A 26,397-nucleotide genomic window follows, 5' to 3' on the forward strand; every position below is an offset into this window, starting at 1 on the left:
TATAAATACTTTCAATTTTGGACTATTTTAAAAATTAAATTATAAAATAATATACTATATCCTATAATTAACTAAACAAGGAAGATTGTTATCCAAAACATAGGGGGATTTAGGTCGAAACACATGAAAAAACATGGATACCATAAATATTTAAGATAAGATGTACATAGATTCTATATTTTGAATAAACAAGGAAATACAGATAACAATTAACTGTATTCATATTAGAATCTTATCCAAATATTAGAATTCTACCTAATATCTAAATATTTATACGATATCTAGATATTTCAATTAAAAAATTAAATTTATTTATTAATATTCTAAAAATAACTGCTATCGTTTCCTCGATTTTCCGATAAAAATCCAACGTAGGAAAAAAAAGGTTACATAACAGTTTGCATAAAACATTTGTATACTCTAGACGAAAATAATTAAAAATATAATTACCTCAGTTATGTCCGGTGCAAGTCTCACATGATTCGAACCGTCGATATACGGCTCTGGTAGCGCAGCCGGAGCATCATAACAGTCATGGCAACCGATCCTTGCGGGTGACTTCATAAAATAGCATTATTAATCTGTTCGATTGTTTGCTAGTTAGATAAATAGCACATTGCTCATTTCTTAAAACTCACGCCAAAACCAAAGTAGACAATTATTAGGGGATGGAGGGAGTATCACTTGTAATAAGTTTAATTAATGTTATTTCATACTTGGATATAATTTCCTAAAATTTAACTGTTAGTAGTAATTGTTAGTTACAAAATGTAAAAAGATTAATAGAATTTGTTGTTTCACTTGTTTAAGCTATCCGATAGTTCTTGTTCATATTGAAAAGTAAGCTTACTTTTGATTGAAAGACAATACTGTAAATTAAATTAACTGTAAAATACTATACTTCAATGATGGGATTTGAACGGCTAATAGTAGGAGTATTTAATTGTTTTTGGTCATTAAATAAATATTCTAAATAAATCAACTGAACAAGCGCTGACTTCCTAAAGTGTGCTCGGATATGTAGATTAATTTAAATGGAATAACTCAGTTGTTAATTAATCGGTCCAAAGAAAATAAAAGAAAATAACTATCGATATTTGATTACTAACAGTTTAATTATTCTGTCCAAAACATGTACACCGCATAAAAATATACTACTACAGTAATGTTATTACAAATTCAAATCAAAATGGTGAAAATTCATTGCTAAATTTAGAAGCCCAACATATCTTCTAATTGCTTCAAGTCAATAAGAAGATCTGAATCTTCTTCATTTAGAAGATCAACCTCCGCCGCCCTCTTCATCGACACCGTCTGAGATGCGGAACTGGAACTGGAACTGGCACTGGAACTTGAGCTTCGTAACCACCATAGTACGGCTCCAAAGTCGGAACAACACCGGGGTTTGCAAATGGAGCTTCATTTGCCGGTGGCAACAACTGCAGGGGCGGACGCAGAAAAAAAATTTAGAAAGCAATTTATGTAAAATTTGGATAAAATCGAAAACTCGTAAAAGAAAATTATAAAAAATATATATAAAATTACCGTCTCTGCCTCCATTAGTTGGTGAAATTCAGAAGGGAACATATCTCTATACTCCTTCATCCAGTCAGGCCTAGCATCTGAGAATTCTTCGCCGTCGAATTTATGTCTTTTCATATCGGAATCTTCTCCATTTCGAAGAAGATCGACCTCCGCCCCCCTCTTCATTGATACAGTCGGGGAGGCCGGAACTGGAATTGTAGGCTGAACACATTAAAAAAATTATTAGTATACTACGTAACAATTTGCATAAATTTGTAAACTCTAACATAATTATAAAAAAAAAAAGTACCTCATTCGTGTCCGGCACAAATCTTTCATAATTTAAACCATCGTCGTACGATTCTGGTTGTGCACATTGGACTTGATAATCGCCGTTAAAAATTCCCTAAGGAAAACGCAGGAAAAAAAAGTTGAGTAACAATTTGCACAAATTTGTAAACCCTAAAAAAAATAATTAAAAAAAATAAGTACCTCATTTGTTTCCGGCGCGAATCTCACAAAATTGCAACTCTCACCATTCGACTCTGGTTGCGCAGCCATAGCATCATTAAAGTCACGGTAACCAATCGCCGCCGGTGACTTCACAAAAAAATTTAGATTATGATATGTAAAAAGTTCCAAGAAAATTAGGTTATAATACGTAAAAAGTTCCAAGAAATTACTAAAAAATTAACCTAAGTACCTGATATGTGTCCGGTGCAAATCTTTCATAATTTGAACCATCGTCGTACGATTCTGGTTGCGCACATTGGACTTGATAGTCACCGTTAAAAATTCCCTAAGCAAAACGCAGGAAAAAAAAATTGAGTAACAATTTGCACAAATTTGTAAACCCTAAAAAAAATAATTAAAAAAATAAGTACCTCATTTGTTTCCTGCGCGAATCTCACAAAATTGCAACTCTCGCCGTTCGACTCTGGTTGCGCAGCCATAGCATCATTAAAGTCACCATAACCAATCGCCACCATTGACTTCACAAAAAAATTAGGTTATGATACGTAAAAAGTTCCAAGAAATTACTAAAAAATAAACCTAAATACCTGATTTGTGTTGTGATCGGATTTGTCCTTCTTCTTGACAACTTTAGTGATCTTACACACGACGAGATCGGCTGCGTTTGCTCGGCCGCTCTTCTTAACCGATTCCTCACTAAGAGAATACTCATGCAGTATCCAATGACCGACCCCGACGTCCGCCTTGCCTGAGTGATTGAACGTTAGCATCTTTGATTGCCCAATGATGCATCCGGTGTCGGAGTTTTCGATCTTCTTGGGGCCCGTCTGGCCGTCCCACGTGCCCTTCCCGGCCCTTCTAGAAACCCTCTTCGAATTCGAAGGCCTAATAAGCTTTGTGAAGGCGTGGATGGTGTACCTAATCGCGCCCTTCTCCTCGGTCTTCGAGTGATAAGCCGACTCGATGTCGCTGAAGACCTTCCACGGCTCGCACGGGAAGTTCTCGCCGTACATCTGCTTCTCGACGATGCCTTCCCATTCGAGCTTCTCTCCCTTGGCCCACGGCAGCAGGTAGGCTTCGATCAGCTGCTCACCGGTCGGATTGAACTCCATTCCAATCGGAAACATGAACATGATTGCTTTTTTTTTTTTTCTCTCACAATGTTTAAAATCTTTCTTTCTTTCTCTCTCGTGTTTGCTTTGTACGTATGCTCTTGTTTGCAAGTGTTATAGTACATATATAGAAGGCTTTATGCGTAGGTTTTATTCAATGTAACATATTTAATTTATATTGTAATATTTGTTGTTTTCAGGGGTTAGAGATGTAATGCTTTATCTTCGGAATCGGGATAATAGATTTAGTTACCATATATATTTACAATTTCATGTAGACAACAATTTTCCTTTTTGTTAGATTCTATTCCCTCCGTCAGTGAATAGGAGTCCCGTTTTTCCATTTTAGTATGTCCGCGAATAGGAATCACGGTTCATTTTGCCATAAATAGTATTCCCTTTGTCCCAAGAAAGTTGAGTCGTATTCCTTTTTAGTCCGTCCCAACAAATTTGAGTCATTTCTTTTTTAACATAAGACAAACCATCTAATCACTCATATTTTATTCCATCATTACTGTACTCTCTTATATTTCCTACTTTTTTCATCTCTCATATTAATTTAATATAAATTCTTAATCTTCATGCTCAAAAGTTTTGTATCAACTTTTATGGGACAGAGGGAGTAATAGGATCTCACCTCCCACTAACTCATTCCATTCATATTTCATTTAAAACTAATATATAAGTGGGATCCTTTTTCCACTCACTTTTCTTAACATTTCTTAAAACACATACCGCCAAGAAATGAGACTCCTAATGACGGATTCTGTTTTTATTTTCAGTTATATTAATAATTATAGTAAAATACATCCGCGTCAAAATTTGAGATAATATTATTTGTACTTTTTGAGTTGTTTGGGCTAATCTTTTGGATTATAAAGGCCCAATTCGTTTATGGTCTAAGGCCCAACATTAGATTGCCAGGCTATAAACCCAACCCAACTCATTCGCCTCTCAATATTCAATATTTTGATTATTTTATCTACTCTTGAATTAGGGTTGTTTCCATATTCTTCTTCTCCTTTGTCGATCTTTAATATTCTCTTCCTCTTCTCACCAAAACGTGTGCGAGTGGTCATGTGTAAGTGATTCATTCTCTTGAAACCCTAGAAGCTTTTTACAAGTGTTTTTTTCGTGTTGTCTGGTGGTTCGATTAAGTGGCAGATGTGTTATGGTCTGGTATTGAGTTCTGAGATTATTTTAGTCATAGTGGTTAGCTATGATTAATTATCCCATGATTATCCATCTAGGATTGAGTTGTGAGGTTGAATTTCATGATCTAAACACACTACTAATTTAATCTCGGATACAATCTTACCAGCTGAACACCTCCTTAGAAGAATAGTAAAACAAATATTCATAAAATAAGTTAAGATTAGTAAATAGTGACCTCTTGCTTCAACCTCATCAACTATAAAAACATATTGTTATACAAATAAAAAATACACATCTATCCACGGGTCGCGGCGCAGTTGGCCGCGCGGAGCTGTGACTTTCAGCCTCCGGTTGCGCAGCCGCAACTTGACAATAGTCGTTGCTGCCCATTGTTGCCAACGAAAATCCCTAGGGGCGGATGCAGAAAAAAAGAATTACTACATAACAATTTGCATGAATTGGTAAACTCTAAAAGAAAAGTACCTCATTCGTGTCCGGCACAAATCTTTCATAATTTAAACCATCGTCGTACGATTCTGGTTGCGCACATTGGACTTGATAGTCACCGTTAAAAATTCCCTAAGCAAAACGCAGGAAAAAAAAATTGAGTAACAATTTGCACAAATTTGTAAACCCTAAAAAAAATAATTAAAAAAATAAGTACCTCATTTGTTTCCGGCGCGAATCTCACAAAATTGCAACTCTCGCCATTCGACTCTGGTTGCGCAGCCATAGCATCATTAAAGTCACGGTAACCAATCGCCGCCGGTGACTTCACAAAAAAATTTAGATTATGATATGTAAAAAGTTCCAAGAAAATTAGGTTATAATACGTAAAAAGTTCCAAGAAATTACTAAAAAATAAACCTAAAATACCTGATTTGTGTTGTGATCGGATTTGTCCTTCTTCTTGACAACTTTAGTGATCTTACACACGACAAGATCGGCAGCGTTTGCTCGGCCGCTCTTCTTAACCGATTCCTCACTAAGAGAATACTGATGCATTATCCAATGCCCGACCCCGACGTCCGCCTCGCCTGATTGCCCGTACACTAGCATCTTCGAATGCCCAATGATGCATCCGGTGTCGGAGTTTTTGATCTTCTTGGGGCCCGTTTGGCCGTCCCACGTGCCTCTCCCGGCTCTTCGACAAAACCTCTTGGAATTTTGAGCCCTCGCCAGCTTAGTGAAGGCGAAGACGGTGTACTTGATGGCGCCCTTTTCCTCCATCTTCGAGTGCCAACGCGACTCGATGTCGCTGAAAATCTCCCACGGGGAGCTGTCGCCGTAGATCGCCTTCTCAACGACGCCGTTCCATATCGGATTCTGTCCCGTCACCCACGGAATCAGGTAGTCACTGATCAGCTTCTCTCCGGTCGGATTTAACTCGAATCCCTGATTGATCCGGGTTTCCAAGTTATCACCCATCTTCTCTCTCGTTGTTTCTTTCTTTCTTTCTTTCTTTCTCTCTCGTGTTTGCTTTGCAATGGATTAGGTTTGATTGTGTTATGAATATATAAAGAGTTTGTGTGTAGGTTTTATTTAACGTAGAAATCCGATATCATGTTACATATTCAGGGTATATTTGTAATATTTAGGTTTTTCGAGCTATATCCCCTTATCTTTTGGATCACGATTTTCCTTTTTTGTTAGATTCTAGTTAGTTTTTTTAATAAGATTCTAAATTCTGTTTAATTAGTTAATTATCCAAATAAGAAAATACTATAATCAACTAAACAAGGAAATTTATGATCCGAAAAATCAGGGGTTACGCGCCAAATCTATAATTTAAAACTAACACATAAAACCTATACAAACGTGTTACCGATTGGAATAGAGAGAAAAGATTGATAGAGAAAAAGCAATGGGAGAGAGAGCAAACAAGTTATTCATTATTTAATTATTCATTTAATAACCAAAACAATTAAACATCATTGCTATAAATACTTTCAATTTTGGACTATTTTAAAAATTAAATTATAAAATAATATACTATATCCTATAATTAACTAAACAAGGAAGATTGTTATCCAAAACATAGGGGGATTTAGGTCGAAACACATGAAAAAACATGGATACCATAAATATTTAAGATAAGATGTACATAGATTCTATATTTTGAATAAACAAGGAAATACAGATAACAATTAACTGTATTCATATTAGAATCTTATCCAAATATTAGAATTCTACCTAATATCTAAATATTTGTACGATATCTAGATATTTCAATTAAAAAATTAAATTTATTTATTAATATTCTAAAAATAACTGCTATCGTTTCCTCGATTTTCCGATAAAAATCCGACGTAGGAAAAAAAAGGTTACATAACAGTTTGCATAAAACATTTGTATACTCTAGACGAAAATAATTAAAAATATAATTACCTCAGTTATGTCCGGTGCAAGTCTCACATGATTCGAACCGTCGATATACGGCTCTGGTAGCGCAGCCGGAGCATCATAACAGTCATGGCAACCGATCCTTGCGGGTGACTTCATAAAATAGCATTATTAATCTGTTCGATTGTTTGCTAGTTAGATAAATAGCACATTGCTCAGCTTGAGAAAGGTCATTAGCTAATTGCATATTTTATTATGCTATCAATCTCATTAATTAACATAAAATAAACAGAAGTGAAGCTCGGAGTAAAATATGTGCTCCCACATTCAATAATCAAACTGTATTTCATAGTAATATTTTTATGTGGAAATATAGATTTAAACTACGGCCTATCGTCGTAGCTAATACTCCTTCCGTCCGCTATTAAATATATCATTTTTTTTTCCATCCATCCATCAATAAATGTCTCATTTAATTATGGACGTCAATAAACGTCAGCCGGAAGATCTACATCTGCCGCCGTCTTTCCACTAACATTTTCAGCCCATTTTTTTTTACATTTCTAAAAACTCACGCCAGAACCAAAGTATACAAGTATTAGGGTAGGGGGGAGTATCATTTATAATAGGTTTAATTAATGTTATTTCATACTTGGATATAATTTCCTAAAATTTAACTGTTCATTGTTAGTTACAAAATGTAAAGTGATTTATAGAATTTGTTTTTTCACTTGTTTAAGCTATCCGATAGTTCTTGTTCATATTGAAAAGTAAGCTTACTTTTGATTGAAAGACAATACTGTAAATTAAATTAAATGTAAAATTGAAAATTCTCCGCCGTCGAATTTCAGTCTCTTCATATCCGAATCCTCTCCATTTCGAAAAGTTCCAAGAAAATTAGGTTATAATACGTAAAAAGTTCCAAGAAATTAATAAAAAAATTAACCTAAGTACCTGATATGTGTCCGGTGCAAATCTTTCATAATTTGAACCATCGTCGTACGATTCTGGTTGCGCACATTGGACTTGATAGTCACCGTTAAAAATTCCCTAAGCAAAACGCAGGAAAAAAAAAATTGAGTAACAATTTGCACAAATATATAAACCCTAAAAAAATAATTAAAAAAAAAAAATAAGTACCTCATTTGTTTTCGGCGCGAATCTCACAAGATTGCAACTCTCGCCATTCGACTCTGATTGCACAGCCATAGCATCATTAAAGTCACGGTAACCAATCGCCGCCGGTAACTTCACAAAAAAATTAGATTATGATACGTAAAAAGTTCCAAGAAAATTAGGTTATGATACGTGATAAGTTCCAAGATATTCAATGTAACATATTTAATTTATATTGTAATATTTGTTGTTTTCAGGGGTTAGAGATGTAATGCTTTATCTTCGGAATCGGGATAATAGATTTAGTTACCATATATATTTACAATTTCATGTAGATAACAATTTTCCTTTTTGTTAGATTCTACTCCCTCCGTCAGTGAATAGGAGTCCCGTTTATCCATTTTAGTATGTCCGCGAATAGGAATCACGGTTCATTTTGCCATAAATAGTACTCCCTCTGTCCCAAGAAAGTTGAGTCGCATTCCTTTTTAGTCCGTCCCAACAAAGATAAGTCATTTCTTTTTTAACATAAGACAAACCATCTAATCACTCATATTTTATTCCATCATTACTGTACTCTCTTATATTTCCTACTTTTTTCATCTCTCATATTAATTTAATATAAATTCTTAATCTTCGTGCTCAAAAGTTTTGTATCAACTTTTATGGGACAGAGGGAGTAATAGGATCTCACCTCCTACTAATTCATTCCATTCATATTTCATTTAAAACTAATATATAAGTGGGATCCTTTTTCCACTTACTTTTCTTAACATTTCTTAAAACACGTGCCGCCAAGAAATGAAACTCCTAATGACGGACAAATGGAGTATTACTTAGTATTTTTTGGGGGGGATCGGATTCTAAATTCTGTTTTTTTTTTTCAGTTATATTAATAATTATAGTAAAATATATCCGTGTTAGAATTTGAGATAATATTATTTGTAATTTTTGAGTTGTTTCGGGCTAATCTTTTGGATAGTAAAGGCCCAATTCGTTTATGGTCTAAGGCCCAACATTGATTGCCAGGCTATAAACCCAACCCAACTCATTCGCCTCTCAATATTCAATATTTTGATTATTTTATCTACTCTTGAATTAGGGTTGTTTCCATATTCTTCTTCTCCTTTGTCGATCTTTAATATTCTCTTCCTCTTCTCACCAAAACGTGTGCGAGTGGTGATGTGTAAGTGATTCATTCTCTTGAAACCCTAGAAGTTTTTTACAAGTGTTTTTTTCGTGTTGTCTGGTGGTTCGATTAAGTGGCAGATGTGTTATGGTCGTCGGTATAATCTTAGGTGGCGTTTGGTTTCCAACATACAATCTGGTATTGAGTTCTGAGATTATTTTAGTCATAGTGGTTAGCTATGATTAATTATCCCATGATTATCCATCTAGGATTGAGTTGTGAGGTTGAATTTCATGATCTAAACACACTACTAATTTAATCTCGGATACAATCTTACCAGCTGAACACCTCCTTAGAAGAATAGTAAAACAAATATTCATAAAATAAGTTAAGATTAGTAAATAGTGACCTCTTGCTTCAACCTCAAAAAAAAAAATACACATCTTTTTTTTCATCTTGCTAGTTCTATATTGCAAAATCGAACAAAAAACTTCACACTATCCTTCAAACAAACACATCACAACTTTCTCAACATCGCAAAAATTCCCAAACTGCTTCAGCCTCTCAACATTTCTCCCATGCCTATGAAGAAACCCATTGTAAAGAGGCATGATCATCTCCAAAACCAAAATCCGAAGCTCCTTCCGAAGCTCAGCCTCGGCCAAGACCCAGCCACTCTGCGCCTCAACAACCTCCTTAAACCTGGCTTGGAAGGCCTTAAACCTCAGCCTCGAGAAAAACGAGCCACCAAACAAGCCTCCGAGCCTCTCAAAACAGCCGATTTCCAAGCAATCAAACACGCCCTTCCATAAATTCAGGTAGAAACTGGCCGAGAGATTGTACTCATCGGCTAACCTGTTCGTGTATCCCTCCCCGATCATCTCCCTCAGCTCGAACGAGCCTCTGATCCGATGAACGATGTAGTGCACGTTGTTCATCACGAAGAAATTAGACAACGCTGCGTCCTTGTAGTGCTTGGATTTGGCCTTGAGGTTGAGATACAGAGCCTCGATGATGCAGAGCAAGTGAAGCACTAATGGCGAATTCGACGATTCCGTTGAGAAGTCTAGATCGATCTGCAGAGGCTTGCGCACGATCAGCAGCGTCAGTATCTTCCTGTAATCGACGATTGAATCGATGTAGTCCATCACCGCCGTGTTCAGCGGGTGGATCGAGCCACCGGCGATCAGAAACTTCGTCGGCTCTCCGATCACCGCCGCCTCGAACTCTAACAGAATAGATCTAGCACAATTAGCCAAGCTAAGCAACAGATCCACAGCTTTTTTACACACACAAATCCCAAATTTCCACTGGAAAACAGATTTCACATCAGGCAACAGATTCGAGATCGTTACGTACAGATCCAGAACGCTGAACAGTTTCTCCGGCGATTTCCGGCCGTTGCTAATCGCCGCGGCGAAATTGAAGAGCGAATCGGCGTGATCGGCGACGGTTTCGACGAAACAAGCATCGTCGAGATCGGAATTTCCCAAACCTCTGAAGATCTGCTCCGCCAGTCGCCGCTCCTCGGCGAAGAGGACTCGGACGCAGATCTCGGCGTTGCGGATCCAGAGGCGGATCTTCTGCTGCTGGACGCGCCACTCGAGGCGCTGGACGATCTTCGCGCTCGAGTTCTCGATTCCTAGAATTTTGAAGCTCTCGTCCATGGCGGACTTCCGCGCGGCGGCGTAGGCGCGGACGCAGGCTCTGGAATCGCCGGCGGCGATCATGCGGCCGGCGATGCGGCGGAGATCTCGGATCGCGTCGTTGAGGAGTGGATTGAGTTCCGGTCTGTCGTGGATCACTTCGACGGAGAAGGAGCTGAAATCGGAGGTGCTGGAGTGGCCTGCGAGCGGTCCTTTCGCGTAGGCGGAGGCGAAGGAGAGGAGAGCTGATCGGAATTCGTCCTTGAGCGGCGGCGGAGTGGAATTTGGGGATTCGGTGGCGGCGTCTGATTCGCGTGAATTCATTCTGCGACGTGAATTTTGTGGCGGATTGGAGTTCCGGCGAAGGATTTTAATCACCGGAGAGGGATGGCGGTGGCTACCGGCGGCTCAGTGAAAATGGCGCGGGATTTTATACAGAAAGATAAGAGTTTGGCGGTTTTTTTGTATTTGTGGAGAAGAGAGGCGTAGGAAATTTAGCATTTTTTTAAATTTAATTTACATATTACTCCCTCCGTCACTAATAATTCGTCACCATTTGACCTGGCACGGCACGAGTTTTAAAAAATATAATACTCTCTCCGTCTCAAAAAAATTGAGTCGTATTCCTTTTTAGTCTGCCCCAACAAAGTTGAGTCATAGAAATTGACACTCTAAATAGGCAAGACGAGTCATTCTGCTTATTCTTCACGTTTCTATTCTGAAAATCAATAATATTTTGAATTATAAAATTATCAAGAAAACTATAATAATTTGAATATATATGTGGACTAAGTCTGATTATTTATATATCTAAAGATAAATTACAAAACAAAAGTCTTGAACACGACAAAGACTTTGAAAATTATTGTTATGTTAGTGACGCGGACCAATAATTGGATTTCAAGGTCAACTTTAAGGCATTGACAACAATTACATGAGTAATTTTAAAATCTCCACTTAATATATCTTAAAATTAATATTTTTAAGGACAATTTACAAATTAATCTAAGTTTCATTTTCTATTTTATTGATTTATTGAAAATGGAAAGATCAATATTGATGCAATTTGTAAATTAACAATGTAATAAAAAAAATTTAGGTATCAGAATAAAAATAAAAATAAACGCTGAATAATTAGGAATAATGATTATTAATGATACTAACATAAAAAAATTATTGATAATTGAATTGGGGTGGGCCAAGCCCATTAATTTTTTATATAACTAATTGATACGGGCTGACCCAAGCCCATTTATTTTGAATAACTAACTGATATCGGGCCTCAAGTATTTAGGCAAGTTGATTTTAATATAATTGCATGTACTTAAATACAAGTACAATCACTAGTCCACAACACGTTTCGATTAAATTAATCAATTTAAAAATGTATATTTGAATGAAGTAGCTAGATTGATTAATTAACTTAACTAAATTGACCAACCTAATAAATCTAGTAAGAGACATAGTTAATTTATTAAATTTGTGTGCAAAATAATTGGATCAATACTTGGTGGTGAAGAGAAGACTATTTCTTTAAATTTAAAATTTATGTATTTAAATTTGAGGCTTCTTGATATTAATCCTATATTATTCAGTCTGTAATTTATTTTATTCATTTAGTCATTTTAGTGGATCTGAAGTAACTATATCAGATGGAATATAATTCTACCTGAATTTTAATCTTCAATATTAGCTCTTACTTATTAAAACTTCAATATTAGCAGCACTTGTACTCAAATCAGCAACTGTGTCAAAGTGGTGGCCAAAGTGCATAATATTAATTTATTAATAAAAGTGTTAGAAAAAGCCATAACTTTAAAAAAGATGATGAATTATTTTAGCATGCATCTTCCAAGTTTAGCATGACACCCATTTCAAGATACTTATTGCTAATTAGAATTCCATAACCAAACATTTTTAAATAATACTTTATTAGCTACTGACAATAATTCATCAAAGTAATGTCATGACTTGCCATTGATGTTCACCTATTCTTCCTTCATATTCTTTCTGCATTTTCTGCATCCTAAGAAAAAGATTATATCAGACCGGAGATGGCGGCTTATGCAGCTCTGGTTTCTGTTATGCAGACCATCCATCAGATCGAGCACCATCCTTCCCCTCCGATTTCTATGGACAAAAAGCAAGTTGAATCTCTCACTGAAATTGTTATGTTTTTGCAGGAATTTCTTGAAGGTTACAAGTCTCCTTATGCTGACAGCGATGAAGCAGATCCGTTGGAGATGCGCATCGCTGATGCGGTTTATGCGGCTGAAGATGTCATCGAATCTCACATTGTCGATCAAATCATTCCTGCTAGAAAGAATCCGATTGGACTCCTCCTCAACTGCTTTCGAGGCCCAACGGAGTCCAAAAAATATGGCCCACAAATCATTGATGCAGAATTCTTTGAGAATCTGCAGAAGGTGATAGAAGAGATGGATTTGATCAAGAAACAAGTGATAGAGATCGACGCAGTCAAAGATCAGATGCAGAAACAAGACTTTGCAGTCGCTTGGAACAATTCTTCGGCACCTTCTCTCTCTATGCTGAACAACACAACCATGACGGGCTTTGATGATGTCATGCTTCAACTCATGGATAAGCTCACTGATGGACGACTCGGACGCCATGTCATCCCAATCGTAGGAATGGGGGGAATTGGTAAGACCACTCTTGCTGTGAATGTTTATGCAAAGCCATTCATTACTCGTCATTTTGATATATGTGCTTGGGTTACCATTTCTCAACAATTTCAAACAAAAGAACTTCTCTGCGAAATTCTGTCTCAAGCCACTAAACAAGGGAAGGCAGAGTTGAGTCAAATGCGAGAAGATGAAATAGGACTATCACTCCACAAATATTTATCATATAGAAGGTATCTAATTGTGTTAGATGATATGTGGAGTATTGAGGCATGGGAGAAGCTACAATGCTATTTTCCCGACAATAGTAATGGTAGTCGGATAATGGTGACAACTAGGCTATCGAAGTTGGGATCTCAATTGGATAACAGTTATGGCATTGAAATGAAATTTATGGATGAGGAAAGTAGTTGGAATATGTTATGCAAAATTGTGTTTGGAGGGGAAAGTTGTCCTTTGGAATTGCATGAAATTGCAAAGAAGATTGTGGAGGGTTGCAGAGGACTCCCATTATCAATTGTTGTGATGGGAGGTCTTTTGAGAAAAAAGAAAAGAACCAAAGAATGTTGGAAATCTATTAGCAGAAGTATAAGTTTGCTAGTGAATTCGGAGAACGATAAGCACTGTTTGAAGATACTGAAGTTGAGCTATAGCCATTTGCCTGTTTATCTTAAGCCATGCTTTCTATATCTAGGAATATTTGAGGAGGATAGTGAAATTCGTGTCTCGACAGTCATTAAGCTCTGGGTTTCTGAAGGATTTCTAAAACCAATAAGCAGCAAGAGTTTGGAAACAGTTGCAAAAGAGTACTTGGATGAACTAGTTGATAGAAATCTAATTCTAGTTCATAGGTTTGGGAAAACTGGAAAAATGAGATACTTGAAAATTCATGATTTGTTGAGAGACCTTTGTTTGAGAGAAGCTCAAAAAGAGGGGTTTTATCATGTGGTAGGGCAGCATAGTCCTCAAGGCAGGCGTAGCCAGTACCGTGTAGTTATTCTGAGAAGCACTTCAAAGAGAGAAGTCCTTGATGCAATAAGATCAACACCACATGCCCGTTCCTATACAAGTGATCATGCAAGAGTTAGATCGTTGCCCAATCTAAGATTGTTGAGGACATTGAGAGCACGCAATGGAGATGTCTGTCCAAGAGGAAAATTGCTTAAGCTGTTTAACTTGAGGCTTCTATTTGTTTATTCCATATGTAACTCCACCAAACTTCCTCCAATCAATCTCCTATGGAGTCTACAGACATTGACTATAGGTTATGATCAAAACCCTAATGCACCTGTTGACATTTGGGACATGCCTCAACTTAGGCACGTTCATTTTTGGAGACCAATACGTCTCAGAGATCCTCCGAGTGATAGCATTATCATTATGCACAATCTACAAACCCTCAAAGGAGTTATTGATTTCAATTTTGATGAGACGATGGCTCGTAGAATTCCCAACATTAGGAAATTGGAACCAATTTATTTCAACGAGTCTCGTGATGGTGACTTTTGTGTCCACAACATCGAACATCTACAAAAGCTGGAATCTCTTAACTTGCAATGCTCCCGTGTGGTTGATTTTTCGCGAAAGGTTACCTTTCCATACTCTCTTACGAGTCTAGCTCTGAGATGCATCATAAATGGTGGAATAGGATACATGTTGGAAAAGGTAGGTACGTTACCCCTTCTTCAAAAGCTCACGTTGGATGATGTAAAATTTCCGAAGCGCAAATGGGAAACAGTTGAAGGCCAGTTCCTCAGTCTCAAATATTTGTCAATGTTTAACTGTTACAATTTGGTACTTTGGATAATAGAAAGCTCTCACTTCCCATGTCTAGAACATCTTGATATTGGGTCTAAGAATTTGAAGGAGATCCCCGCGGAAGTTGGTGAAATTCCAACACTGAAATATGTGACCTTGAGTCAGGTTGCATTGAATCAGCGGTGAAGAGTGCGAAGAGAATGGTAGAGGAACAAGAGGAATTACAAGGAGAAGATCAACTATCCTTTAAAGTTGTAGTTAGGCTCACTGAAGGAAAACAATGAAGAACTGCAGAGCTTGGCAAATCCCAACTTTCAAGTTACTGTATTGTTTGACCGTTGACGTTGAGTAATTTAGATGTCTTGTGTTGTTTGAGTGCAAATCCCAACTTTCAAGTTACTCTATTGTATGAAGTAGATGTCTACTCCTGATCTCTAAGGCATCCGCATCACCGTGCTTTTGGGTTATCCAAAAATCTCATAACTTTTAGAAATTGGTATGAAAATTTTTTTGATTATTTGAAGCACTATAAATTTAAGATGGAAATAGCTAGGCAATTACATTGCAACTTCCAAGTAGATACTATATTCATTCCAAGATGCCAGAGTTGCTAACTGTTCAAGCATTTCAACAACCAAACATTGTTAAATAATTCATCAAACCATTTTGACTCAAGTCTTCCTCCATACTCTTGTCTGCATTTCCGACAAACGATTATATCTGTCTGAGATGGCAGCTTATGCTTCTCTGCTTTCTATTATGCAGATCATCAATCAGATCAAGCATCATCCTTCCCCTCCGATTTCTATGGACGAAAAACAAGTTGAATCTCTCACTGATATCGTTATGTTCTTGCAGGAATTTCTCGAAGGTTACAAGTCTCCTTATGCTGACAGCGATGAAGCAGATCCATTGGAGATGCGCATCGCTGATGCAGTTTATGCGGCTGAAGATGTCATCGAATCTCACATTGTGGATCGAATTCGTCCAGCTTTCTTAGACTCGTACGAGACTCTGTGGAGTAAGATGGAAGAGATGGATGCAATCATTGCATTTGGAGTTGAGGAGCTGAGACAAATCTTAAATGGTTCCTCAACATTCGCAGAGTGGTACGAAACTCTGGTGGATTTGATAGAATGGATGGGTTTGATAGAAGACGAGGTGATAAAAGAGATGAATTTTATCATTGCAATCAATGGTCAGCTGCCGAGTCAAGCCAAGGCTTCTGCAGACTTGTATATGAGTGTGGTGAAGGAGATGGAGCGCGTGAATCTGATCAAGAAACAAGTGACGGAGATTGTTGCAGCCAAAGATCAAGCCTTGGAAAATGCAGACATGTGTACGAGTCTGGAGAAGGTGACAGAAGACATGGATTTGATCCGGATCATTGCACTCAAAGACCAGCTGCAGATACAAGTCGCAGCAGCATCACTTGGTTCGTCAACATCTGCAGACTTTCATGAGAGTCTGCAGAAGGCGATAGAAGACATGGATTTGATCAAGAAAGAAGTGATGGAGATCGTTCCACTCACATCTGGTGGTTCGTCAACATCTTCGAGGAACAATTCTTCGACCTCTTCTCTATCTAGGCTGAACAGCGCAACCATGGCGGGATTTGATGATGTCGTGCTTCAACTGATGGATAAGCTCACTGACGGACGAGTCGGTCGCCATGTCATCCCAATCGTAGGGATGGGAGGAATTGGTAAGACCACTCTTGCCATAAATGTTTATGAAAAACCTCTTATTACTCACCATTTTGACATATGTGCTTGGGTTACGATTTCTCAACAATTTAGCACGAAAAAACTTCTTTGTGAAATTTATTTCAAGCCAATAAAGAAGAGAACTTTGAACGGTTGAGTGAAATGAGAGAAGATGAAATAGGACTATCACTCCACCAATATTTATCATATAGAAGGTTTCTTATTGTGTTGGATGATATGTGGAGTATTGAGGCATGGGAGAAGATACAACTCTATTTTCCTGACAATAGTAATGGTAGTCGGATAATGGTGACAACTAGGCTATCGAATTTGGGATTTCAGTTGGATAGCAATTATGGCCTTCAAATGAAATTTATGGATGAGGAAACTAGTTGGAATATGTTCTGCAAAATTGTGTTTGGGGAGGAAAGTTGCCCTTTGAATTTGGAGAAAATTGGAAAGAAGATTGTTATGAGTTGCAGAGGACTTCCATTATCAATTGTTGTGATAGGAGGTCTTTTGGAGAAAATGGAACTAACGAAAGAATATTGGAAATCTATTAGGAGAAGCATAAGTTCATTAGCGAATTTAGAGAATGATAAGCATTGCTTGAAAATACTAAAGTTGAGCTACAACCATTTGCCAATTTATCTTAAGCCATGCTTTCTGTATATGGGAACATATGCGGAGGATCATGTAATTCAAGTCTCGAGACTCATCAAGCTATGGGCTTCTGAAGGATTTCTAAAACCAATAAGCGGCAAGAGTTTGGAAACAATTGCAAAAGAGTACTTAATTGAACTAGTTGATAGAAATCTAATTCTAGTTCACGAGTTGGGGTCAACTGGAAAAATTAAGTACTGCAAAATCCATGATCTGCTGAGAGACCTTTGCTTGAGAGAAGCTCAAAAGGAGAGGTTTTATGATGTGGTCGAGCAACATAGTCCTCAAGGCAAGTGTAGCCAACGACGTGTAGTTATTATGCGAAGCACTCCAAAGGAGAAAGTCGTTGATGCCTTGAAATCTAGACCATATGCCCGTACCTGTATAAGTGATTGTACAAGATATGAACCGTTGCCCAATCCAAAATTGTTGAGGACACTGAAAGCATGGGATGAAGATAATGTTCTAGGGATGTGTGAGTGTTCTGTGGAAAAATTGTTTGAGTTGGTTAATTTGAGGTTTCTTGATGTTAAATCTGATATGTACCTCCACCTTCCTTCTTCGGTCAATCTCCTCTGGAGTCTACAAACATTAATTGTTCATCATACTATAGTAGAGGTTATACACGCACCGGTTGAAATTTGGAACATGTCTCAACTTCGGCATGTTCATTTATGGACCGGAGAAATTCATCTCCCAGATCCTCCAGGTGATAGCCTTGCCGTCATGGAGAATCTGCAAACCCTCGAAGGTGTAAAAAATTTCAAGTTCGATGAGAGGATGGTTCGGAGAATGCCCAATGTCAAGAAATTAGGACTCAAGTATGATGGAATTGAGTCTAGTGATGATGACTGTTGTGTCCACAACATCAAACATTTGCAGAAGTTGGAATCTCTTCGATGTTTTAGCTATCCCGGGGCTAAATTTTTGCAAAAGCTTACCTTTCTACACTCTGTTAAAATTAAGAGTCTATTTCTTCAAATACCATATGGTCGTAGAATGGAAGACATATTGGAAAAGGTTAGTACATTACCTCATCTTCAAAAGCTCATTTTGATTGGTGGAGATTTCACAATATGCAAATGGGAAACAGTTGAAGGCCAGTTCCTCAGTCTCAAATATTTGTACTTATGGTGTGGTCATCTGGAATGCTGGACGATGGAAAGCTCTCACTTCCCGTGTCTCGAGCACCTACATCTTTTAGTCTCGAATGATATGAAGGAGATCCCCGCAGAACTGGGTGAAATTCCGACACTTAAATCTGTGACTTTGTACAATTGCAGTGAATCGGCTACTAAGAGTGCGAAGAGAATGGTAGAGGAACAAGAGGACTTGCAAGGAGACGGACTCACCTTTCGAGTCACAGTTCGTCTCCACAACGATGAGGACAGCGATGAGCTGTTGAAGTTGGCTACTCCCAACTTTAAAGTTGTTAAATAGTTGCTCAAAGTGTACCATTACCATGCCCATTGTTTAACCTGTATTCTGTTTGAGATAAATGAAACGTTTTTTTTTTCCAAAGAAAACTCATATGTGCATCGAGACACAATCCTATATCTCTATTGCTAATGTGGTGTTAGGATTCATTTATTTTATTAATCAGCTAATTAGATAGGATGAAGAGGAACAAGAGCCTAGATAAGATGATCCCGCCAGCAACGTCATGTATTTGGGGTGGAAATAAGAAGTAGATGCAGCCAGACAGAAGCAATGTACGCAAACCTCACGGTACGTGGAGGTTGCAAAATGTTCCGGTGGATCAGAACAAAACCTCTCGAGTTTTGTATAAATAAATGAACTAATATCCCACAATTTGATAATCTATTGCTACCAGGTACCGTCCAGAGGGATAGATGAGATCATATAGGTCATCCGTATAGAAAACCCGACCAACATACACACACGACTGCACTGATGCATCTAGCCATCGAAACAAAATAAAAACGTCGAACAAGAATCACAAGACAACTAAAACATTCTGAAGGTAGTAAATGATCATCAATATATGCATATCAATGTATACTAGTTTTGTCTTGAGTGTCTAAAACCAGTCTCTTTTATTGAACAGAGAAAAATCCTTTAGTCCAACACTTATTCCACTCTACTACATAGGTACACTTTTAATACCTATGAAAATTCAGTAAACTGCATAGCAAGAAGCATATTCTATCAACAAGAACTAACATTAGATTGAATCAATCCTAATTAACCATCATTTCATATATAGTTCTTCCCACACAAATCAGCCAAATATGGAACTAAGAAAAGACAAACCAAACCCATCAAACAGTCAATAGATTCAGAGGAAACATTTCAAGCACAACAGCTTATGCATCAGTTGGAAAGAAATCAATGCTTCATGTGACATATCAAACCAAATTATAACTCAATTATTTTGTAAAATTTCTTTGCAGACCATGATAATTGCAGTTTGCATATGAGGATTCATAAATTACAACAAAAATCACAACCATTCCCATATAAACAAATGAAACAAAATCTAAAAGATAAAAAAGTAGAAACAACACATGCTTACAGAATTTGGGGATTCATTGACTGCGTTTAATTCGCCTGAATTCATTCTAGGACGTGGATTAGAGAAAAGTAGGTGGAGAATAAAATAAGATAGATGTTTTTTGCTAAAAAGGGAAATGAGTCTAATATGTTGGGACATTCCAAAAGGGAAAGTTGATCTAATACCTTGGGACGGAGGGAGTATTGAATAATTGAATTGGGCTGGGCTGAGCCCATTTATTTCGCATAACTAGCTTATAAGGGCCGAGCCAAGCCCATAATACTTTTAAAAATTACTACTAATATCGTGCAGGGTCTAATTTATTCTCTCTTACTTTTTCCACCATTTATTTCGTATACTATTATTAAATTTCGTATCGAAAATAAATGTCTTTGTTAGCAAGAAAGGGAGGCAATAATATAGACAAGAGATGTTTTATGAAAGAGTACTCTATAGACATGGGCTTTACAAATATTTGAGATTTAGTTGGTTCACCGTAAAGCCGTTCGCCCTGATTAGATATCTCGGCCCAATAGACATGGGCTTTACTAATTAATGATATACTACTAAAATACTAGTAGTACTATAAAAGATTATAAAAATAGGTAATATAGCTACAAATTGCATATATATATCGTGCATTTTAGTTAAGGGTGTCAATCAGGTCGGCCCACCAGATTTCGGGCCAACTCTATTCGGGTTGTGGATCAATCGGGTGCGGGCTAGTCGGGTTATAAAAGTTCAACCCTACCCCTAAAATAATAATAATAAGTTGATCAAAATATGTGCATCTTCATTATTATATTATATGTGGATACTGGATCTGAAGTATATCAGAAAGTACTAATTTACCTGAATAATAGTCCTCAATATTAGCTCTTATCAATATTATTATAACTTGTCTCATCGGTCAACACAATTATTACTATTTAATAGAAGTATTTAACTAAATTAATCAATTAAAAAATGGGTTGTCATTCCACTCATAGCATATTCAAACAATTAATTAAAATTTGTGTCCAATATAATTGGTATGACAAATTTTCTAATAAACACTAGTACAACTTTATTACTTTAAGATAAACAATTTATCAAAATTTGTGTCCAATATAATTGGGTCAATACTTGGTAGTCGAGGAAGGAGGGAGTAATATTTATTCCTTAATTAAAAGTAAAAAAAATCTCGTAACTTTTAAAAATTGGTATGACAACTTTTCTAATTATTTGAAACACTATAAACTTAAGATGGAAATAGCTAGGCAATTACATTGCACCTTCCAAGTGGATACTATACTCATTCCAAGATGCCAGAGTTGCTAACTGTTTAAGCATTTCAACAACCAAACATTGTTAAATAATTCTTCAAAGCATTTTGACTCAAGTTGCAGTCCATACTCTTGTCTGCATTTCCGACAAACGATTATATCTGTCTGAGATGGCAGCTTATGCTTCTCTGCTTTCTATTATGCAGATCATCAATCAGATCAAGCATCATCCTTCCCCTCCGATTTCTATGGACGAAAAACAAGTTGAATCTCTCACTGATATCGTTATGTTCTTGCAGGAATTTCTCGAAGGTTACAAGTCTCCTTATGCTGAGGGGGATGAAGCAGATCCGTTGGAGATGCGCATCGCTGATGCGGTTTATGCAGCTGAAGATGTCATCGAATCTCACATTGTGGATCGAATTCGTCCACCTGTCTTAGACTCGTACGAGGCTCTGTGGGATACGATGGGAGAGATGGATGCAACCATTGCATTTGGAGGTATGCTGCTGAGACAAATCTTAAATGGTTCCTCAACATTTGCAGAGTGGTATGAAACTCTGGTGGATTTGATAGAATGGATGGGTTTGATAGAAGACGAGGTGATAAAAGAGATGAATTTTATCAATGCAATCAATGATCAAGTCACGGCATCTGCAGACTTGTATAAGAGTGCGGTGAAGGTGATAGAACACCTGAATCTGATCAAGAAAGAAGTGACGGAGATTGTTGCAGCCAACGATCAGCTGCAAACACAAGCCATGGAAAATGCAGACATGTGTACGAGTCTGGTGAAGGTGATAGAAGACATGGATTTGATCCGGAAAGAAGTGATGGAGATCGTTGCACACAAAGATAAGCTGCAGATACAAGTTGCAGCAGCATCCCTTGGTTCGTCAACTTCTGCAGACTTGCACGGGAGTCTGCAAAAGGCGATAGAAGACATGGATTTGATCAAGAAAGAAGTGATGGAGATCGTTCCACTCGCATGTGGTGGTTCGTCAACATCTTCGAACATGTTGAGGAACAATTCTTCGACATCTTCTCTCTCTAGGCTGAACAGCGCAACCATGGCGGGATTTGATGATGTCGTGCTTCAACTGATGGATAAGCTCACTGACGGACGAGTCGGTCGCCATGTCATCCCAATCGTAGGAATGGGAGGAATTGGTAAGACCACTCTTGCCAGAAATGTTTATGAAAAAACTCTTATTACTCATCATTTTGACATATGTGCTTGGGTTACGATTTCTCAACAATTTAGCACGAAAAAACTTCTTTGTGAAATTTTATTTCAAGCCAATAAAGAAGAGAACTTTGAACGGTTGAGTGAAATGAGAGAAGATGAAATAGGACTATTGCTCCACCAATATTTATCATATAGAAGGTTTCTTATTGCGTTGGATGATATGTGGAGTATTGACCCATGGGAGAAGATACAACTCTATTTTCCTGACAATAGTAATGGTAGTCGGATAATGGTGACAACTAGGCTATCGAATTTGGGATTTCAGTTGGATAGCAATTATGGCCTTCAAATGAAATTTATGGATGAGGAAACTAGTTGGAATATGTTCTGCAAAATTGTGTTTGGGGAGGAAAGTTGCCCTTTGAATTTGGAGGAAATTGGAAAGAAGATTGTTAAGAGTTGTAGAGGACTTCCACTATCAATTGTTGTGATAGGGGGTTTTTTGGAGAAAATGGAACCAATAAAAGAATATTGGGAATCTATTAGGAGAAGCATTAATTCATTAGCGAATTTAGAGAATGATAAGCATTGCTTGAAAATACTAAAGTTGAGCTACAACCATTTGCCAATTTATCTTAAGCCATGCTTTCTGTATATGGGAACATATGCGGAGGATCATGTAATTCAAGTCTCGAGACTCATCAAGCTATGGGCTTCTGAAGGATTTCTAAAACCAATAAGCGGCAAGAGTTTGGAAACAATTGCAAAAGAGTACTTAATTGAACTAGTTGATAGAAATCTAATTCTAGTTCACGAGTTGGGGTCAACTGGAAAAATTAAGTACTGCAGAATCCATGATCTGCTGAGAGACCTTTGCTTGAGAGAAGCTCAAAAGGAGAGGTTCTATGATGTGGTCGAGCAACATAATCGTCAAGGCAAGTGTAGCCAACGACGTGTAGTTATTATGCGAAGCACTCCAAAGGAGAAAGTCGTTGATGCCTTGAAATCAAGACCATACGCCCGTACCTGTATACGTGATTGTACAAGATATGAACCGTTTCCCAATTCAAAATTGTTGAGGACACTGAAAGCATGGGATAAAGATAATGATCAAGGGGGGTGTGAGTGTTCTGTGGAAAAATTGTTTGAGTTGGTTAATTTGAGGTTTCTTGATGTTAAATCTGATATATACCTCCATCTTCCTTCTTCAATCAATCTTCTCTGGAGTCTACAAACATTAATTGTTCATTATCCTATTGTTGAGGTTATACATGCACCGGTCGAAATTTGGAACATGTCTCAACTTAGGCATATTCATTTATGGAGCGGAGAAATTCATCTCCCAGATCCTCCGAGTGATAGCATTGTCGTCATGGAGAATCTCCAAACCCTCGAAGGAGTAAAAAATTTCAAGTTCGATGAGAGGATGGTTCGAAGAATGCCCAATGTCAAGAAATTGGGACTAAAGTATGATGGAATCGAGTCTAGTGATGATGAGAGTGATGATGACTGTTGTGTCCACAACATCAAACATTTGCAGAAGTTGGAATCTCTTCGATGTTTTAGCTATCCCGGGGCTAAATTTTTGCAAAAGCTTACCTTTCTACACTCTGTTAAAATTAAGAGTCTATTTCTTCAAATACCATATGGTCGTAGAATGGAAGACATATTGGAAAAGGTTAGTACATTACCTCATCTTCAAAAGCTCATTTTGATTGGTGGAGATTTCACAACAGGCAAATGGGAAACAGTTGAAGGCCAGTTCCTCAGTCTCAAATTTTTGAACTTACATTGTGGAGATCTGAAATGCTGGACGATGGAAAGCTCTCACTTCCCGTGTCTCGAGCAGCTATATCTTTTAGTCTCGAGTGATATGAAGGAGATCCCTGCAGAACTGGGTGAAATTCCGACACTTAAATCCGTGAATTTCTACAATTGCAGTGAATCGGCTACTAAGAGTGCGAAGAGAATGGTAGAGGAACAAGAGGACTTGCAAGGAGAAGAACAACTCTCCTTTCGAGTCACAATTCATCTCCACAACGATGAGGACAACGATGAGCTGTTGAAGTTGGCTACTCCCAACTTTAACGTTGTTAAGCGACTCGCGAGATAAACTCTGTTTGTTACTAATTTTTTTGTTTTCCATGTTGCTCAAAGTGTGCATTGAGACACAATTCTATATCTCTATTGCTAATGTGGTGTTAGGATTCATTTATTTTATTAATCAGCTAATTAGATAGGATGAAGAGGAACAAGAGCCTAGATAAGATGATCCCGCCAGCAACGTCATGTATTTGGGGTGGAAATAAGAAGTAGATGCAGCCAGACAGAAGCAATGTACGCAAACCTCACGGTACGTGGAGGTTGCAAAATGTTCCGGTGGATCAGAACAAAACCTCTCGAGTTTTGTATAAATAAATGAACTAATTTCCCACGATTTGATAATCCATTGCTACCGGATACCGTGCACATGGATAGATGAGATCATATAGGTCATCCGTACAGAAAACCCGACCAACATACACACACGACTTCACTGATTCATCTAGCCATCGAAACAAAATAAAAACGTCGAACAAGAATCACAAGACAACTAAAACATTCTGAAGGTAGTAAATGATCATCAATATATGCATATCAATGTACACTAGTTTTGTCTGAGACCAGTCTCTTGTATTGAACAGAGAAAATTCCTCTAGACTCTAGTCTAATAGCTTATTCCGTCATCGAATCTCACATTGTGGATCAAATTCGTCCACCTGTCTTAGACTCGTACGAGACCCTGTGGGATATGATGGGAGAGATAGATTCAACCATGACATTTGGAGGTATGCTGCTGAGACAAATCTTAAATGGTTCCTCAACATTTGCAGAGTGGTACGAAACTCTGGTGGATTTGATAGAATGGATGGATTTGATAGAAGGCGAGGTGATCAAAGAGATCAATTTGATCAATGCAATCAATGATCAAGTCACGGCATCTGCAGACTTGTATAAGAGTGCGGTGAAGGTGATAGAACACCTGAATCTGATCAAGAAAGAAGTGACGGAGATTGTTGCAGCCAACGATCAGCTGCAAACACAAGCCATGGAAAATGCAGACATTTGCAAGAGTCTGGTGAAGGTGATAGAAGACATGGATTTGATCAAGAAAGAAGTGATGGAGATCGTTGCACTGAAAGATCAGCTGCAGATACAAGTCGCAGCAGCATCACTTGGTTCGTCAACATCTGCAGACTTGCATGAGAGTCTGCAGAAGGCGAGAGAAGACATGGATTTGATCAAGAAAGAAGTGATGGAGATCGTTCCACTCGCATGTGGTGGTTCGTCAACATCTTCGAACATGTTGAGGAACAATTCTTCGGCATCTTCTCTCTCTAGGCTGAACAGCACAACCATGGCGGGATATGATGATGTCATGCTTCAACTGATGGATAAGCTCACTGACGGACGAGTCGGTCGCCATGTCATCCCAATCGTAGGGATGGGAGGAATTGGTAAGACCACTCTAGCCAGAACATGTTTATGCACATCCATCTATTCGTCACCATTTTGATATATGTGCTTGGGTTACTATTTCTCAACAATATAATGCAAAAGAACTTCTTTGTGAAATTCTATCTGAAACAAGTGAGCAAATGTTGGGTCAGATGAGTGAAGATGAAATAGGATTAGCACTCCACAAATGTTTATCATATAGAAGGTATCTAATTGTGTTGGATGATATGTGGAGTATTGAGGCATGGGAGAAGATGCAACGCTATTTTCCTAACAATAGTAATGGTAGTCGGATAATGGTGACAACTAGGCTATCGAATTTGGGATCTCAATTGGATAGTAATTATGTCCTTGAAATGAAATTTATGGATGAGGACAAGTAGTTGGAAAATGTTCTGTAACATTGTATTTAGGGGGAAAAGTTGTCCTTTCGAATTGGAGAAAATTGGAAAGATGATTGTTGAAGAGTTGTAGAGGACTTCCATTATCAATTGTCTGTGATGGGAGGACTTCTTAGAAAAACTAGAACCAACCAGAAGAATGTTGGGAATCTGTTAGGAGCAGCTTTAATTCTTTAGCGAATTTAGAGAATGATAAGTATTGCCTGAAAATACTAAAGTTGAGCTACAACCATTTGCCAATTTATCTTAAGCCGTGCT

The 26,397-nt window shown here is 37.7% G+C and overlaps 5 protein-coding genes across 5 annotated transcripts; 3 read left to right on the top strand and 2 right to left on the bottom strand.

Moving 5' to 3' along the window:
• Positions 1 to 4,485: 4,485 nt before the first annotated feature.
• On the bottom strand, positions 4,486 to 5,693 carry LOC125206991. Its single transcript, XM_048106199.1, has 4 exons — positions 5,142 to 5,693; positions 4,930 to 5,037; positions 4,749 to 4,844; positions 4,486 to 4,521 (listed from the first exon to the last, which is right to left on the bottom strand). Exons 1-4 carry the CDS (start codon positions 5,691 to 5,693, stop codon positions 4,486 to 4,488), a joined length of 792 nt encoding a protein of 263 aa, XP_047962156.1.
• Positions 5,694 to 9,350: 3,657 nt separating this feature from the next.
• LOC125206992 (exocyst complex component EXO70A1-like) lies at positions 9,351 to 10,823 on the bottom strand. The gene has a single exon (XM_048106201.1). The coding sequence runs from the start codon at positions 10,821 to 10,823 to the stop codon at positions 9,351 to 9,353; it is 1,473 nt and encodes a 490-aa protein (XP_047962158.1).
• A 1,730-nt stretch (positions 10,824 to 12,553) lies between these two features.
• On the top strand, positions 12,554 to 15,088 carry LOC125206993 (putative late blight resistance protein homolog R1B-14). Its single transcript, XM_048106202.1, has one exon. The coding sequence runs from the start codon at positions 12,554 to 12,556 to the stop codon at positions 15,086 to 15,088; it is 2,535 nt and encodes an 844-aa protein (XP_047962159.1).
• A 1,682-nt stretch (positions 15,089 to 16,770) lies between these two features.
• Positions 16,771 to 18,784, top strand: LOC125204828 (putative late blight resistance protein homolog R1A-10). Its single transcript, XM_048103570.1, has one exon. It carries the CDS (start codon positions 16,771 to 16,773, stop codon positions 18,709 to 18,711), a length of 1,941 nt encoding a protein of 646 aa, XP_047959527.1. The 3' UTR covers positions 18,712 to 18,784.
• Positions 18,785 to 21,221: 2,437 nt separating this feature from the next.
• On the top strand, positions 21,222 to 24,353 carry LOC125206994 (putative late blight resistance protein homolog R1B-16). The gene has a single exon (XM_048106203.1). It carries the CDS (start codon positions 21,222 to 21,224, stop codon positions 24,351 to 24,353), a length of 3,132 nt encoding a protein of 1,043 aa, XP_047962160.1.
• The last annotated feature ends 2,044 nt before the right edge of the window (positions 24,354 to 26,397 follow it).

Source organism: Salvia hispanica, chromosome 2, assembly GCF_023119035.1.
Source record: "Salvia hispanica cultivar TCC Black 2014 chromosome 2, UniMelb_Shisp_WGS_1.0, whole genome shotgun sequence".
NCBI lineage: Eukaryota > Viridiplantae > Streptophyta > Magnoliopsida > Lamiales > Lamiaceae > Salvia > Salvia hispanica.